Here is an 18,482-nt window from a genome sequence, read left to right as displayed (position 1 = left end):
TGTTATTTTAATCTACACGTCCCACCTACAGGAGTTCTGACTGTTTGGACCTAATATTTAGCTTGTGCTGTTGCTCTCATGGAAAAAGCCCCTCTATAGCCCCAACCCATATTAGGCTAATGTTGGCTGAACTCTCCGCTATCGACTGGTTCAATAGATAGTCTTGTGTATATGGGAGCCCTGGACAATTAATTGTCTGGGGAGTTGGAGGTTTTCCACTACTTTTAACATTGGTAGCTATCCTATCCTTAGGATTGGTCCTCAATGTCTGATAGGTGGGGATGTGACACCCTGCACCCTTGCCGATCAGGTGTCAGTCGTGGTCCGGAACTGCTCAGTTAATTCTACTGTATAGTGGCTGCGACTGGGTGCTGTTCATCCACCTCCAATTGATTGACTGATTTGATCTGCGCTGTGCAGCTCCACAACTGAGCCGTTCTGGTTGCTATTGACACAGAACAGCTGATTAGCAGGGATGCCGAGTGTCGTGCCCCACTCCGATCAAACATTGATGATCTATCTTGTATGATGTCGAAGCAGTAGACAACCTCTGGCAGTGGCTCTCTCATAGAGAACACAGGAGCAGTTGGCCGAGCGAAAGCTGGCCAAGATGGCTGCCAGATGGACTTACAGTGTTTGGTGGGCTTACAGGTCAACAAGGAGAACTATTAACAATAGCAGGGTCTAGTTTTGGCAGATCAGACCCTTGCCATCCTCTTTTGAATGATGTTGTCTGAAGCTTCTCCCAACAGTCTACAGCCATCGAATGATTACCAGAACGGCTTCAGTGTGAATAGGGGTTAAAGGTATCTGTGTCTCCTTGACTTGGTTTTACAAGGACCTCAAATATTATTTCTTAAAACGGAAAATGGGCTGCAAAAGTAAGTTCTGGATGGCCAAATACTTTGTGCAATAAATCTTACAAATTCTTTTTAGCTTTCCTCCTTCAATTCTCTATGCGCTGAAGATGTCTTTTGATCTTGTGTAGTTTTGCTCACAAGAAGAACCTGGAGATGTGAAGGCCATGAGGGCAGATGTTGGGCTTGTATAATTCATTGGTCAAAGCTCGGTGTGCCCCGCTGTCAGAAAGCCAAAAAAAGACAGTGTTTTAATATTAAACCATTCCAAGGGTGCAGTCTGCTGGTACTAGACGCATAACCATCTTCGGCATTATAAGAAATCATTACACCGCCTCAACATTTACCCCGGCAGCAACATGCCATCAGTGAGTTTTAATGAGTTTCTGGGAATGCAGGCTCCTGGCTAATAGGTTTGCAGATGCCATATTGTCTAAATTGGATGTCTTCAGGGCTTTGATGATCGGCATTTCGTGTTTGTCAGTTATAGATACTGTTCATTCATATTATTTTTTCTTTTAATGAGCGCAGATTACTAATGTTTTCAAATTGATGTGATCTAAATGCCCAACGAGACATGTCGGCCCTATATTAATAAAATGTCTTCGGCAGCTTTTGAGTTTGCAGTCTGCGGAGTGTTTAATTTGTCAGAGCTGCTTGTAAACATGAAAAATTGGTAAAAGTTGAAAATATCGTCTGCAAATACTGGAACTATGGAGGTCTGTCTTTGTTCATCCCAAAGGAATAATAGTTCTGGATTTTTTTTTTTTGTACAGAGGGAAAAATTAATTTTGGAGCCCTAACCCTGTATCTAAATGCTATACCTGCACTCATCTCTAATCTAAAATGCTTGAGTGCTCGTTCCTCGACCCGAGAAAATTGTAGTGCTCGAATGTCCTTTTCAAATAACAAGTATAATGGAAGTCAATGGGAAATCCGAGCAATTTTCCGAGCATCTCTGACTCCCAGATCGCAGCTGAGAACAATGGTGTCATGCTTTTACACCACTTTAAGGACTGACAATAAAACATTCAAAATTGACAAGAAATTGGAGTTTACATGAAAAAAGTTACAAAACATTCCTTCCTGTATAATGACTTGTATATGAGGCAAAATTTAAAAGGCATTTTTTTAAAGAATAATAATTTAAGTAAACCCAAATTGAAATTTCAGTGTAATTTATATGAAGGAACAAGAACTGCCAAAATGTGATGTAAGATGAACTCTGATACATCCTGTATTAGACAAAAAGGAGGACCTCATACACATAATGTTCAAATTGTCATGGAATCGTACTCCTAGACTCATAAAGGCTATGCGTGAAGTGCAAAGCCTGCCAAAAATTACAATCTGAAAGTGTACACCCCTAGTAGGTCAATGTTGGATTTTATTTTAACCAACAAAATCTCACACAAAGTAGGTTCTACAGTATATATATGACAATAGTCAAGTTTTTGAGCAAAAATATTTTGTGAACTGTACCAAGCATTTTTTTATTTTTTTTTATTTTAAGCCACCGTAGTTATATACAACGCATGACTCACTGAATCCATAAAAAATTTTGGAAGCTTTTTTTTTTTTAAAATATACCAGCGAAATGTAACAAATAACCATTTTAGTGTATGGATGAATCGTTGAATCCATAAACATTTTTTCAAGACTTTTTGAATTTTTATAGAACACCAAAATGTAACAGAAAGCATGTTAAACTGTATGGATGAGTAATTGAATCCAGGCAAATTTCTCACTGCTTTTTTGTAGCGTTATATATACCACCAAACTGTACCCAAGAACATGTAATAATCTAAGGATGAGCAATATTATACTGAAAAATTTTTGAACAAAATTTTTGGTGTGTTAGGTGCATTTCGGTGGTATCTAAGACGTAACACTCTATGGATGAGAAAAATACCAATATATTTTTGAACAATTTTTTTTTTTTTAGGCTGTGTACCACTGAAATGTACCCAGAACACACAATACTATGGATGAGTAATTTAATTCCAATACATTTTTCAGCGGTTTTTTAGAGGGTTAGATATCACAGAAATGTGTCCCAGACCAAGAATACTACGCTTATTTGGAGTTTTACATACCACCATAATGTACCAATAACTACTGTACGTTAAACAGTATGCATGAAATTGGAATGTAAATATTTTGAAAGTTTAGTTTATGTACTTCTACACTTATAAAGACTTTACAGAATGTGCAAAGCCAGGAAAAATTGAGGCAGGTCATCCATAGACCCTTTAAAGGCAATAACTGGTGGGCCTCTTTCAAATATTTTTAAAGTGCAGTTGCTGTACTCTTACACTCATAAAGGCTTTGTACAAAGCCAGTAAAAAATTATAAGGAGGTTGATACAGTAATCCTCTTCAGGTTTCCTTCCTCAGAAGGCTGGGGGGACTGCCTCCACCTACTTCCTGGAGCCCGATTCCCAGGTTTCTGGGCTGTTAGTGACCTGACTTCCAGTAGTGCAAGAGCCCCCGACATAAAGAAACAGGCAATAGCCCCCTCTGTATCCGGCACAATTGGCTGCTCCCACATAAGAGGTGGGTAACCCCAAGGCCAGTACACTCCTTCATCTTGAGCCTCCTCAAGAAGCCTCTCCCAGGCCCATCCATTCCTCAAGAAGGGTTCATACTGCTCCCTTCCTTCTGGGATCATACCCACTTCATACCAGCAATCCTGCCACCTTTGCTATTGAGTCAGCTTCCTCTGGCTACAATATTCCTCTGGTCACTCACTCAGGAGTTTCACGTTGTTCTGCCATCATTGTCACCCAGTAAGCATGTTACACTGTATGGATGACTAACTGAATACAGCAAACAAAATTAACACTTTTTTGGAGTGTTATTATATCTCAAAAAAATGTTCCCCAGACCAAAGAAAACTGTCTAGCTAGCAGAACAATTTTAAAATGCTTTTTTGGAAGTGTTAGATATCACAGAAATGTACCCCAGGCCACAAAATACTTTATGATGAGAAATTTAACAACATTTAAAGTTTAATTGGAGTGTTATATAACACAAAAATGTACCAAAAAGCAAGTGTTCTGCCTTCTTCCACGTATGACGCTGTGTGGATTCCAGCGTACGGCTTAACCTTTCATCCACTCCCAGAAACAAGACTGTATGGGCGCTTAAGTCTATTATTTATTGGGATGATATGGACAACAATGGGAGATGATGATAGATGGTATAGTAGAACACAGCAGTAGATAAGATCAGGGGTTGTTGTACAACGTTGTAAATGTTATCAGAGATTGTTGCACACAGTTATAGATGATTCAGCAGATTGATGTACAAAATGTGGATGATTAAGGTAAAAACTATAAGAGACAGATAATGCAGCATGTCAGTACTGGTAGATAATATACAATACACAAAAACTGGCAGGTAATCACAGCAATACAAGGTATTATCACAACAGTAGCATTAAAACAGGATGATGTTATATTGGCAGCATGCATTATATAGAAGCTGAGCAGTACAACATACACAGCAGTAAAAGAGAAAGATATCTAAAACAACTAATGGCTGAAAGCTTTGCACTAACTGAACAGAGAATGCATATCCAGAGGATGCATATAACGAACATGCATTGCAAACATCATGGGGGGCTGCATTATGGCTGCTAACACAGATGCATAGCATAGTTTACATAAATGCATTAAACCTTACCGGAATCCACTTGTTATAAGCAATGGTTTTGCAGGGAGATGAGCAGATGTGAGCTACTAAGGGCTGAAAATGGTTACATGTTGTTGACCAGGGCAGGAAGAAGAGGCGGTTCTGAACAGTTAACCATTTGGGGAACAGAAGATTCCAAACGCATGGATAAAAAGATAAGGGCAACTTATGACACCTACTGGCGATAGCTGGAACAGCACTTAAAAATATGTTCCTGCACAGAATGGGCAGAACAGCAAGTAATACTCAATTGATCACACAATAAATTCAATATTTTCACACAAAATAAAGAAATGCTGCAGCTATATATTTAGCAAGGGACTACAAAGCCCTAATGCCTGCCTAGAGACAATATTCTGCCACTCACTCTGCACCTGCAACTCTCTTCCTCCCTAGACTAAATGCAAAATGTATGTGATACAAACAGCAAAGCAAATGATTAGCTCTTAGCAGTGGCAGATTAAGTGGACTATGGGCCCGGGGCTGTTCATAAAACCTGGGCCCCTGTACCCCCCTTCCCACCTGAGCGCTGCGGTCCCCGTGCGGGAATTGACAGCCGTACGGACCGCAGCACTTGGTTTGCTGCGGGTCCATACGGAAAACCCGCCACCATTCCACCACGTGTACCCCCCCCCCCCAAGTACATATGCGACTTGCACAGTTAGTCATGTACCCACGAGCTGCTCTCCCTAATGCTCTCAATGTTCAGTAAAAAACTGAAAGCAGGAAGAGAAGCTCGTTGTCACAGGACCATAACTATGAAAATCGCATATGAGTGAGGTGTCCATGTGATGAGTACTGGAACCTGCAGAGCTGAATCCTGACATTGCAGCTTCTGAATTCTCACAACGAATGCACTGCACACATTTAGGATTCTCCCTTGCCGATATACAGTCATGTCAACACAAGTATGTGATTTGTATACTTCTGGCCACATTCCAACTAGACGTGCCCGGCCTCGCTCCGTTCACTTTCATTGAGTGAGGCCACACATGTCTAGTCAGCATGTGACCGCATGTATGTAAATTACCAGCACGAGAGAATCCTGACAGCATTCAGTGAGCACTGTGAGAATTCAGAAGTCTGCAGTCACATAGAATGTCTGCAGACTCAGCACAGACCTGGACAACCCCTGTAATGCTCCTGACATAAATAAAAAACATGAGAATAAGTCAGTAGCACAAATAACATTTACATCCAGGTACCTTATATATGACGTCGTCTCTGCAGTCGGTCTCCTTTTCTTCTTCTTGTCCAGACCCCATGATGAGTTTGCTCATCCACATCTCGTCTCTGCAGACTTCCATCTTCTCCGGTCTTCTGCAGCAAATCTCCACACGATCCCCTTAAAGATAGAAGTGTCATTATAATGCCCCTAAATACAAATATCTGCAATATACTGTCTCCTCACACTATTCCCCTCCCTCCTCATACTGTCTCCTCATATATTTACCCCCTCACTCTCTATACTGTCTGCTCACACATATCCCCGACTCCCCATACTGTGTCCACATGCATTCACCCGTTCGCACCCCTTACTGTCTGCACCCATCCCCCATACTGTTTCCTCATACATGCCCTCATACATACTCTTCATTTTGTGTCCTCAAATCTCCCCACATACATTAAATACCATCCCCACTCCAAATCCCCCCATCCCCAATCCCCCACACACATTAAGTACCCCCCATCCCTATTCAATAACCCCTCGTCCCTACTCCCAAATCCCCCCACACATTATGTACCCCCACTCCAAATCCCCCCCACACATTATGTACCCCCACTCCAAATCCCCCACACACATTAACCCCCATCCCCACTCATTAACCCCTCCACTCATTAATCCCCCATCTCCACTCATTAATCCCCCATCTCCACTCATTAACCCCCATCTCCACTCATTAACCCCCATCTCCACTCATTAACCCCCATCCCCACATTAATCCCATCTCCACTCATTAACCCCCGCACATTAATCCCCATCTCCACTCATTAACCCCCGCACAATAATCCCCATCTCCACTCATTAACCCCCATCTCCACTCATTAACCCCCATCTCCACTCATTAACCCCCATCTCCACTCATTAACACCCACCCCCACATTAACCCCCCTCTCCACTCATTAACCCCCATCTCCGCTCATTAACCCCCATCCCCATCTTCGGTGGTTCTTCAGCTCCACAGAGGAGCACACTTACCACCAGCGTTCGCTCTGGGCGCCGGGAGTGACGTCAGCAGCGTGATCACAAGACCTGATCACGCTGCTGACGTCGCTCTGACCCGGCGGTCAGAGCTTCAATTGTACTGGCGTCTATAGACGCCAAGTACAATTGCTGCCTGGGAGTCGGCGCGGCCTCCTTCTCTGCGTCTGCTGTCAGCTTGACAGCCGACACAGAGAACTGCCGACTCCCAGGACTGGTAGCGGCAGAACACAGCCGCCGGGGGGGGGGGAGGGAGGGAGGGAGATACTGGCATACTGCAGACCGCTGCATTAGGCGGCCGGGCGGCTCGACTGCGCCCCCCTGGATACGCCACTATTAAGATCCGCCATTGGCTCTTAGAAGGGCTTGTAGTATGATGGTTCAGCTTCAGCACCAGTATCAACACTACAAGCCTCTAATTTGTTATACTGTGCACTCACAGACCTAGACAAGCAGTCTCTCCCTCTTAATACGAAGTGTCAGAGCAGTGCAATGGCGTTAGTGTGCTGAGCCATGCGGTGCTTGTTCATTTATAACTCCTCATGATATCACACGGCCAGCCAACCCACCCCAGTACTGCTACAGCCATGATGACTACGACATTACAGTGATGCGTAGGTAATCCATGCATGATTATTGGCTGTTTAAGAGGCACCAAAGATTTGGGCAGGGATTTGAGTTTTTACATCGAGCACAGCCCAAAGCTCACCGAGTAACGAGTACATTCGAGCACCGTGATACTCAAGCGATAACTGAGTAATGACAAGCACGTTTGCTCATCTTTAACTATAACCTAAGGCAGAGTGAATTGTTGCCCCCCCCAGCTTTACCCCTTGCTTATGCCACTAGGTCATGCAGTCACCCTACTTACATGAAACGTTACGTCGCACTTATCTGCTCTTTTCTGTTTCACTTCATTTTTCTTTCTCTGTCCTGTCTGGCCTCATTGAAAAAAAATTGATCAAGTTTGGTCAGAGTTTGGTCTCGTACATGAAGAATTGTAAAACAATAAGTTTCTCCACCCTCTCCTTTCTAACAGTCCGTGAAAATCGGACCACACTCGGATGTCAATCAAGTACGGGTTGATTTTTTTTTTTTTTTTCACCAAGCCATTGCCTTGAATTTAATTTGATACAACCGATCAGACATGTCTCTGTGATTTTCCGCAGACCTCTCGGTACGGGAAAAATCAAGACCATAGACTATTGCAGGTACGAGTGCTATCTGAGATAATCATGGATGAAACATGTACGCGTAAATTAGCCCTTACTCTAATAGTTGCTTCATGTGCCAATTTAGAGTTGAAATTAAAGATGACTTACTCCTGTAATATTTGTTTACTGTTTTCTTATGCAATAACCCTACACACATGCATGCTCGATTAGACCAATCATGCATGTACAAATTGAAAGAATAGAGTAAACTGCCGCCAGATACAAATGGATCGAACTTTGAAATTTAGCATGCCGATCCTTTTTTCTGGCATTATGTAGTGGGCAAGTTTTGTGAGATCCCCCATAGACATAATATAGTTGCAGTCAGGGAGTTTAGCCAACTTTGCTCTAATGTGTAAGATATGACATCTTATATCTACTGATAGAATATTAATAAAATTGCAAGTGCAAAATAGATAATCAAACCCATCTATTAAATTCACAGCTAATCTGATACCAATGGCGCCCATTGGTCTCATATCGATCTAATCTATCGCTATAGATGTGTCCTTAACATATCCCAAGATGAATATCTTTAAGAAAAACAAAACATGATTTATTGATACTCTGTCACATGTTTCACTAGCATGTTGTAATGAACTCAATGTGTATTGTAAGAAATTTGAATTGTTGCCCAAATTCCAGAAAAGTATCTGCAGCTTTTTTTATTTTTTTGGGTTCAGAGCTTATAGGGTCAAACAATTTTACCTTCCTTGCATTAGTAGCTTAATACAATAAGCGAATCCCCTTAATCCCTCTGTACAAGATCCTCTGTGACAATTGGAGTGCTGTTCACACTGATACCCCGCAGGCTTAATACTTTCAGAACAATGTGACCTCCAAGAGCAGAATTAGACTGTGCAGCGTGTCGGCCTCTGATCAGCGGCTGCCGATGAGCGGTAATGGCTGCTGACCGCTATTGAACTTGACACCGAATGACGGTATGAGGAATCCTATTGGGCGATTAGCAGCCCTCCAGCATTAGGGTCCGGAATTGGATTGCTGCGTCTGATAAAGGTTGATGCTAGTGGCTTGTGAAATCAGATTATCCACTCTGGATTTATCTCTTTTTATTACTTGTTCTGCAGATGATGAATGTAACTAAGGAGTACTGCCTGGACATCGTGGAGAAATTCGAGCCCTGCCCGGAAAACAAAAAGGAAGGCGTGTTGGGGATTGATGGTATGTACATACAGACAGTGTATGGCATTGCACCTCATTAGTTACTGCACGGAGCACTAATGGGTTAGGATAGCCCACAGGTCGCCAGATGGTGCATGATTTGGTTTCACAGCATGCTTTTCTATTAGTCCAAGTTTGCAAACTGCCAGCCTCCGATAAGGTCCCCGGCTTAGTGTTATGTTGCTTGTGCCATGGTATCTCTGATAATCTGGTTATATATGGATTAAAGGGGATGTGCATTTCCCAGTAGGCAGCCCTCGTCTCTGTACTATTGTTGGGTTCTTTATAGAATTCCACTTTAACCTTTTCAGGAACAGCCTTTCACTTTCCCTTTTTCCTGCCTTCCTTCCAAGCAGCAGAATTTTGTATTTTTCTGCATTACGTACAATACAACAGCTTGTGTTTTTTTAATCAGTATGATTTTCACCATTTTACTTTTACCATATAATGAACTAAAGAAGTGGAAAAATCATAGAAGTTGTGTAACTTTTAATTTTTATACTCCTGCAACTTTGTAATGAGTTTAAAGAGAACCGAGAGCCCCACTGCCGGGAGAAAATGAGCTTTAATCCCCTTGGCAGCGTTCGGCATTCAGTCATGGGGGTGGTGACTGAAATGATGCAGCACCACCCCTATGACTGGAAGCTGAACACTGCTGGGAGCAATAAAGCTTATTTCCTCCCGTAAGCGGGGCTCTCGGAGCCAGTGTCAAACAGTGTCAAAACGCTATTAACCTGCAGATTAACCCCAATGAAAGCCCCACTGCTGGGAGAAAATGAGCTTTATTCCACCTGGCAGTGTTCGGCTTTCAGTTATAGCAGTGATGACTGAAACCATGCGGTACCACACATTTTGCTGGACGCTGAATGCTGCTGGGAGCAATGAAGCTCATTTCCTCCTGGCAGCGGGGCTCTTGGTGCCAGCACAGACAGGTGTCAGAACGCTAATAACCTGCAGATTAACCTCATTCCTGCAGGTTAATAGCTTTATTTTACATGACCGGTTCCCTTTAAGGGCTCATGCAAACGAGCGTATAAATCCAGGTGCTTTATGAATTATTTTTTTCTTGGTCCGACTGTACATGTCTATGGGTCCGAGGAAAAAAACAATCTGATCCTGTGCGGACCATTAGAGTGGCATCTTAATTTTATGGCTAGATTTCTATTATAAACCTATAAAACTATGCTATCATGTTTGTGCTTTAATGTATGAAAATATAGCACACAGGCATCACTTTGCCATATGAAACGAACACACCGATGGCACAGGGATGAAAAGAGTTTCATCCAGAAAACTCTGATGATTTTTCATCCACTCACCTGCAGGCTCCCTTAGTGTGAACTATGGCACAGGGTTTTGGGAGGTTTTGTTTCTAACGGCGTTTGTTATGCAATAAAAGTAATTTGACAATGTGATTCCTCAGGTTATTATGATTACGATGAGACTATATTTGAATAGTTTTTATAAATATTTTAATGGTTAAGAAAATTGAGAACTTTGTAAAAAGATAAATAATAATTGGTTGTGTTCCAATTTTTCGAGACCGGAGACATTTTCATTTTTCCACCAATGGGGCTGTATACCGGTTTGCTTTTGTATTCATGCCATTTGGGATACATACAATGTTGTGCTGGCTTTTTATTACACTTTTTTTGTGGGGGTGCTGTGAACAAAAAAAAAATTAATTTAATTTTATTTTTTTTCTTTACGTAGTTTATCGTAGGGGCTAATTACCGTAATTTTATATTTTCATACATCAGAATTTTACGGGTGCAAAATGTTTTTCTTTCTATTTAGTGTTTCTATTTAGTGTTTTTTTATGAATTGAGGAAAGTTGAGCGATTTTTAATCTTATTCATTTTTTTGTTTTTCAAAACATTTTATATTTGTTGTAAATTTTATTTTTTAGTCCTTAAATGCCCTTGAACATGCAATCATCATTTAATTGGTTGTACTACATTCTGTAGTGTCGGTAGTGACAATAATGATGACTGTCATTACCTGGGACAAATGAAGTGACACAAGCCTTTGGATTCTCCTAGGAATTAAAGATTTAATTTTTTTTTGTAATTCTTTGGTAATCCTATAATTAGTAGGAGTTAATCTGTCAGAAGAGCTCATCCAGTGATTAAATTACATGATCTTGCAGAATGAACTCTTCTCTACCTTCACCTGGTGACAAATGAAATAGTGAATATTACAACCATATAAAATGTGCATAGTTTTATTCCCCTTCATGTGATTAATGTATCAAGAAAAATCTTGCCTACCAGACCATGCTGCTTCTCAGTACTTCAGAATGTGACCCCCGCCGGTCTCTTAGCTGCTTCTTCCATTAGGGTTGTCACATGTTCTTTGCAACCAATCAGTGGTCACTGATCAGCTGCAGCCTTCTCATTCATTCTTAGCCATTGATCATTCCCGCTTGGACAGAATGTAAATGCTTCAGCCATTAAGGACTACTGATAGCTTGCAGAGATCGGCAGAAGAAGCAGCCAGAAGAACGGTGGAGAACAAAGTGTGACATGGTGCAATTTTTTTTCCATCACCCGGTTTACGTTTCAAATGTGTTTCATACTAGTGGATATTCCTTTTTATGTATACACCCACAACTACCGTAAGTGGTTACAAAGTCTAAAACAATACATGAAAACGACACCACATATGGTGTAAAATCTCTAGAGTTGATGCAAATCCTTTCACAAAACCCAGCCACGTCAATTAGTGGTCGCTGGATGGGAGCCCTGAGAACCGCCCCTTACCTGATGGCATCGTGTGTATCAACTTGAAAATGATGATATCGCGCCAGGTAGGCTAAACCAAAGGAGAGCCGCAGATGCCATCAGGTAAGGGGTGGTTCTAGGGCTCCAATTTGGCAGCTACAGACTATTGGTGATCTGAGGTCCTGCAAATCGATTCACACACAAGTGCTAATAAAAACTTGGCCATGACTAAAATAAAAAATCAAATGGCTCCCCACATGGATTCACGCAGAAATTTATGGATGGACGAAAATCAGTATTGGGAGAAAGATGCTCAGTTGTAACTGATCCTAATGTGCAAAAACTAATGCGGCATCAAAGTGAAGTGTAACAATTACATTGTGGATGAAATATTCCCACTATGCAATAAACAGGGGGTCTACAATCAATCCATGTGGCATAAACAGTCCCCATACTTATTGTTGGTTTAGCCGGCTTCTTCAGGAGGTTTGTGCTTGTATATATTTGTGTAATTATAGATTGCTGTTTTTTTTTTTTTACTAGAGTATTGTTTGGATGTGCCTCTGTTAAATTTCTGAGTCTCAATTAAGTTTTCTACACCAGCTTTTTCATACGGTCATTCACAGACCATGGCCAGGTTTTCTTTGCTGTGGGTTTAAAATTCTTAGTGCACCTTCCCCCAAAAAATGCAATAATAATCAACGTAAATATTGTATGTAACTGAAATCGGTATCAATAAAAACAACAGTTTGGTACACAAAAAATAAGCTCTCATAAAACTCTATAAAAGAAAAAAAAAATTCAAAAATTGCATGTATTTTTCTTTTTTTTTAACCACCAAAATATATTTAACCCCTTCCTGACATTGGGCGCAATAGTACACAGAAGTCAGACTCCCTCCCTTCGATGTGGGCTCCGGTGCTGAGCCCACATCTTTTCAGGCACATGTCGGATGTTTTGAACAGCTGATATGTGCCTCTAACAACCACGCATGAAATCACGATCCATCCACGGCTGTTAACCTGTTAAATGCCGCTGTCAATCACTGACAGTGGCATTTAACTTGCACTTACTGGAAACGGTTCAGAAATCCTGCCCATCGGTGACTCCGTCACATGATAGCGGGTTACCGATGGATTGGCATGACAACCAGAGGTCTCCAGCAGACCTATATGGTTGTCATAGCCAGATTGCGATGAGCACTGCCCAGTGGTCGGTGCTCATAGCAAGAGAGCATTTCTGCTACACACAGGTGATCTGATGAAAATTAGAATTATGTTTTTTTGGTCGCCACTACATTGCAATCAAATGCAATAACGGGCGATCAAAAGATCATATCTACACCAAAATGGTATCAATAAAAAGTCAGCTCGGTGCACAAGAAAATAAGCCCTCACCCAGCCCCAGATCACGAAAAATGGAGACGCTGCAGGTCTTGGAAAATGGCGCCTTTTTAAAAAAAATTTTTTACAAAAGTTTGGATTTCATTTTCACCATTTAAATTAAAAAAAAAAAAAAAAAACCTAGACACGTTTAGTGTGTATGAATTCGTAATGGCAGGTCAGTTTTAGCATTTAGTGAACATGCTAAAAAAAATGTGGAATTGCATTGTTTTTGCAGTTTCCTATTTTCCAGTACACAATATGTTAAAAACAATGGTGTCGTTCAAGTGCAAAACCTGTCCCGCAAAAAACAAACCCTCACATGGCCATTTAGACTAAAAAATAAAAAAGTTATGGCTCTGGGAAGAAGGGGAGCAAAAAAACTAAATCCCAAAAACGAAAATACCTATCATGAAGGGGTTAAAAAGAAAATATGCAGCTTTCTTCTAGCCATAACCAGTCGCATAAAGAATCAGGTTTCTTTTTTAACCAAAGACTAACCACCATACAAATAAAGCCCCAAAAGACAAGGGGAAAATTTGCATTATTTTCATAATTTCACCGCATTTAGACATCATTATTCTCCATTCTTCAGTACATGACATATTGTAAAATTTAAGGCCTCAGTTCAAAATTACAATTTGTCCCGCGCAAAAGAAAAACAAAAACCTGTATGTTGATAAAAAATAAAAAGTTATTGCTTTTGGAAGAAAAAAAGTGCATAAATGAAAAAACTTTATCGGAAGGATGGCGTTACGCACATAGCCATACAGTTTCCATAGACAAACAATAGCAGCAAAACTAGATTTTTGCTTTTTTTTTTTTTTTTTTGCAGAAATCCCAGTACGAATGAGAGTAGGACTTTTGGATAGTGTTTTTTTAGTATATATGCCAGTGATATAATGTGCGGTTAGTGCATGCAGCGTGTTACATACAAATTTCCCTTTTTTTTGGTCCAGTGCTGACAATTGAATAGCCTGCGTAAGGATAATGGAACCATTACAGAATAATACAAGGGAGAGAATCTGTTTGTTTGTGTGATACCTGATGAAGACAGCCCTTTTCCTGAATAATAACCCTCGCATTGCTGTACAGACTGATATGACAAGGTTATTGACCGGTGAAGACCAAGGTTATAAAGTTATCAGATTGAATGCATTTCTAAAGGGAATTCATCACTTTGTCATCTGTGAAAAGTTTATCCATAAATCATGGGGAGGATCCGTTTGGAATTGAGATCATGTCTTTGACAGATATTGAATCTTATACTTGCTTGTGATTCATTGCTAACAGGTTTCACCAACTACATGCGCAGCCCAGCAGGAGATATCTTCAATCCGGAACATCATCAAGTGAATCAAGACATGACCTTGCCACTAAGCAACTATTTCATTGCATCCTCCCATAACACCTATCTGATGGGTGACCAGCTCATGTCTCAGTCTCGTGTGGATATGTATTCCTGGGTCTTACAGGCTGGATGTCGCTGTGTAGAAGGTAAGGAACTGCAAAAACATAAGGGAGGACTCATTATGAAATAAAGGAGGACGCTATACATAACAAGGGAGGACACTGTATGTACTGCAGCACTGTTAAGGACATTTGTATGATTGAATGTATCAGTGGCACTGCAGGAAAATATGATCAGCTCCCTGCTTTGGCTCTCGGCAATAGTAAAAAAAAATAATAATAATAATGATCTCTGGGGTAGTGAGGGAATCTGTTTTTACTATACAGAGTTCCAAATCCACTGCAAAGACAGTGGTAATGAATAAAATTCTGGCCAGTAAGGGTAGCTAGGCATGCAAACATCAAATAAATGTATGCGGTCACCACGAAAGCTCCACCTAGTGGAGGCTTCAGACATAGTATTGTGTCTTATAACCGCCTATGCGGTCATGTTGGAGCTTTAACAAGAACCTATTTTTTTCTTTAATAACCTCTTCTGCATTCGTTACATTTCTTTGCAGATCAGCGGGGGGTCATGGAACAAATAAGATCCGACATCTGTAGGAAAAGGGTACGTATATTAAAGCATTATTTTATTTGTGACATGGACGAAGAGCAGTTAAGCTCGAAACGCATAGACCTATGTCCTTTTAATTATTCTACATGTCATCTTTTTGATTTTTTTTCATTTTTAACCATGTCACCAATAAAATAATAATTTCATATACTTACCCTTTTCCTGGGGATGCTGGATCTTTGCATCTGTTGCTATATCTTCACCCAGAAGTCAGTCTGGAGTCTCCGTGAGCTGCACCTTACATCAAAGACTATATATATCTCTATATATATATATATATATATATATATATATATATATATATATATATATATATTTTATACTAGCTGAAGAGCCCGGCGTTTCCTCGGCATAGTAACCAACTGTGGTTAGTTATAACAATTTATAATGATTATATTGCACATAAAAGCATTTCACATCATATATTCAACACTACAGATTTACAACACAAATTAACTAAACTATTACCCAAGTACTGATAGTATTTTATTTTCAACTCATTCAAGAGCCTTTTGATAAACAACATGGGTATCTGTGTATCTAACCCTATCCTGTGTGATACTGAGTGCTGAGCAGTGTATCTAATCCTATCATGTGTTATTGACTGCTCAGCCGTGTATCTAATCCTATCCTGTGTGATACTGACTGCTGGGCAGTGTATCTAATCCTCTCCTGTGTGATACTGACTGCTGAGCTGTGTGTCTAATCCTATCCTGTGTGATACCTTCTGCTGTGCTGTGTACCTAATCCTATCCTGTGTGATACTGACTGCAGAGCCGTGTATCTAATCCTATTCTGTGTGATACTGTCTGCTGAGCCGTGTATCTAATACTATTCTGTGTGATACTGTGTGCTGAGCTAAGTATCTAATCCTATCCTGTGTGAACTGTCTGCTGAGCCTGTAGCTTTTCCCATCCTGTGTGATACTGACTGCTGAGCTGTGTATCTAATCCTATCCTTTTTGATACTGACTGCTGAGCTGTGTATCTAATCCTATCCGGTGTGATACTGACTGCTGAGCCGTGTGTCTAATCCTCTCCTGTGTAATACTGACTGCTGAGCTGTGTATCTAATCCTATCCTGTGTGATACTGACTGCTGAGCCATGTATCTATTCCTATCCTGTGTCATACTGACTGCTCAGCTGTGTATCTAATCCTATCCTATGTGATACTGACTGCTGAGCCGTGTATCTAATCCTATCCTGTGTGATACTGACTGCTGAGCCATGTATCTAATCCTGTTCTGTGTGATACTGTGTGCTGAGCCGTGCATCTAATAATAATCTGTGTGATACTGTCTGCTGAGCTGTTTATCTAACCCTATCCTGTGTGATACTGACTGCTGAGCCATGTACCTAATCCTATCCTGTGTGATACTGACTGCTGAGCCCCGTGTATCTATTCCTATCCTGTGTGATACTGACTGCTCAGCCATGTATCTAATCCTATCCTGTGTGATACTGTCTGCTTAGCCGTGTAGCTATTCCTATCCTGTGTGATACTGACTGCTGAGCTGTGTATCTAATCCTATCCTGTGTGATACTGACTGCTGAGCCATGTGTCTAATTATCTCCTGTGTGATACTGACTGCTGAGCTGTGTATCTAATCCTATCCTCTGTGATACTGACTGCTGAGCCATGTATCTAATCCTATCCTGTGTGATACTGGACTCCCCCTGCAGTCTGTGTCAGAGGGTGGTCTGAGTTGGCACGGTAATAAATTGTGTTATTTCCAGCTTTACAGAAGGACGATAACACCATAGAAATGATAAGAATAATAGGAAAAATTGTTTGGTGAATTGGAACGCGCGTGGTTAAAATTTTGCCTCACAGCATAGCCTATGACTCTCTCGGGGTCCAGACGTGTGACTGTGCAAAATTTTGTGGCTGTATCTGTGACGGTGCAGATGCCAATCCCGGACATACACACATACATGCACACACACATTGAACTTTATATACTGTATATATGTATATGTATGTGTGTATCACCAACCAATCACGCAGCATCTTTTATTTTACCAGAGCTGTTCAAAAGAAGCTGAGCTGTGATCGGTTGCTATGAGCAACAGTTTTCCTTGCATCCACTCACTAAGCATCTCTCATTTCACGAGAGCTGCTTAAAAGTAGCTGAGCTGTGATTGGTTGCTATGAGCAAATTTTCCCACTTGACACCTCAGCAGACACTGACATGGTGGGAGAAATCTAGCATCCCTGGGAACATAAGCTCCCAGCCATTGTCTGCCCCCCTGAAAGGAGCAGAGAGCACATGACAGAAATGAATCCCCCCATCCCTGCCCATATCCCCATCACACATCCTCCATCCCGTAGGCACATCTTCCCTCTTAAAGGGATCATTGGTATGGAAGTCAGAGCAAATCCATCCAGGGCTTTGGATTTGACCCCAGGCCTCTCTTAAAGGGATCCCTGGTATGGAAGTTAGGACTGTTCCACTCAGCTCTGTGGTTCTGACCCCAGGGTCTCTTAAAGGGATCATTGGTATGGAAGTTAGGGCAAATCCACTCTGCGCTTTGGTACTGACCCCAGGCCTTTCTTAAAGGGATCTCCAGTATGGAAGTCAGGGCAAATCCATCCAGCGCTTTGGTTCTCACCCCAGGCTCTCTTAGGCTGAGTGCAGACGGAGTTTTGAGCCCTGCGGATTTTTCCGTGCAGAATGGAAGAAAACCGCAGGTCAAATGACCTGCATTTTTCCTGCGGATTTCTTCCATTTTTCACGCGGTTTTCATGCGGTTTTTGTGCGGTTTTCCATTGCGTTTTTCCCCCTGCGGATTTGGTGACAGGGGAGATAGAAAACCGCACAAAAGAAGTAACATGCTGCGGATTTTGTACCGCAGGAAAACCGCGCGGAAAAATCCGCAGCGTCTGCACAGCGTTTTTTTTTTTCCATTCATTTTAAAGGTACTGTACATCACAATGCGGATATGCAACGTTTCTGCGCGGTAAAATCCGCTGCGCAAACGCTGCAAATCTGCATCGTGTGCACATAGCCTTAAAGGGATCTCCTGTATGGAAGTTAGGGCAAATCCCTCAATGCTCTGATTCTGACCCCAGGGTTCTATTAAAGGGATCATTGGTATGAAAGTCACAGCAAATCCACTCAGTGCTCTGGTTCTGATCCCAGTCTCTCTTAAAGGGATCCCCAGTATGGAAGTGAGGGCAAATCCACTCTGCGCTTTGG

General features: G+C 41.4%; 1 protein-coding gene across 1 annotated transcript in view; it reads left to right on the top strand.

The window, feature by feature from the left end:
• Positions 1 to 18,482, top strand: part of PLCH2 (phospholipase C eta 2) — an 891,775-nt gene that overhangs the window by 687,372 nt on the left and 185,921 nt on the right. Inside the window, exons 7-8 of the mRNA XM_073585390.1 lie at positions 9,058 to 9,151; positions 14,550 to 14,753. Of these exons, the coding sequence (XP_073441491.1) occupies positions 9,058 to 9,151; positions 14,550 to 14,753 (298 nt within the window). The remainder of the gene's footprint in view (positions 1 to 9,057; positions 9,152 to 14,549; positions 14,754 to 18,482) is intronic.

This window comes from Dendrobates tinctorius, unplaced genomic scaffold, assembly GCF_039654945.1.
Source record: "Dendrobates tinctorius isolate UK_male_01 unplaced genomic scaffold, ASM3965494v1 ptg000086l, whole genome shotgun sequence".
Lineage (NCBI taxonomy): Eukaryota > Metazoa > Chordata > Amphibia > Anura > Dendrobatidae > Dendrobates > Dendrobates tinctorius.
The sequence above is the reverse complement of the archived record's forward strand: the minus strand, read 5'-3'. Positions and strand labels throughout refer to the sequence as shown.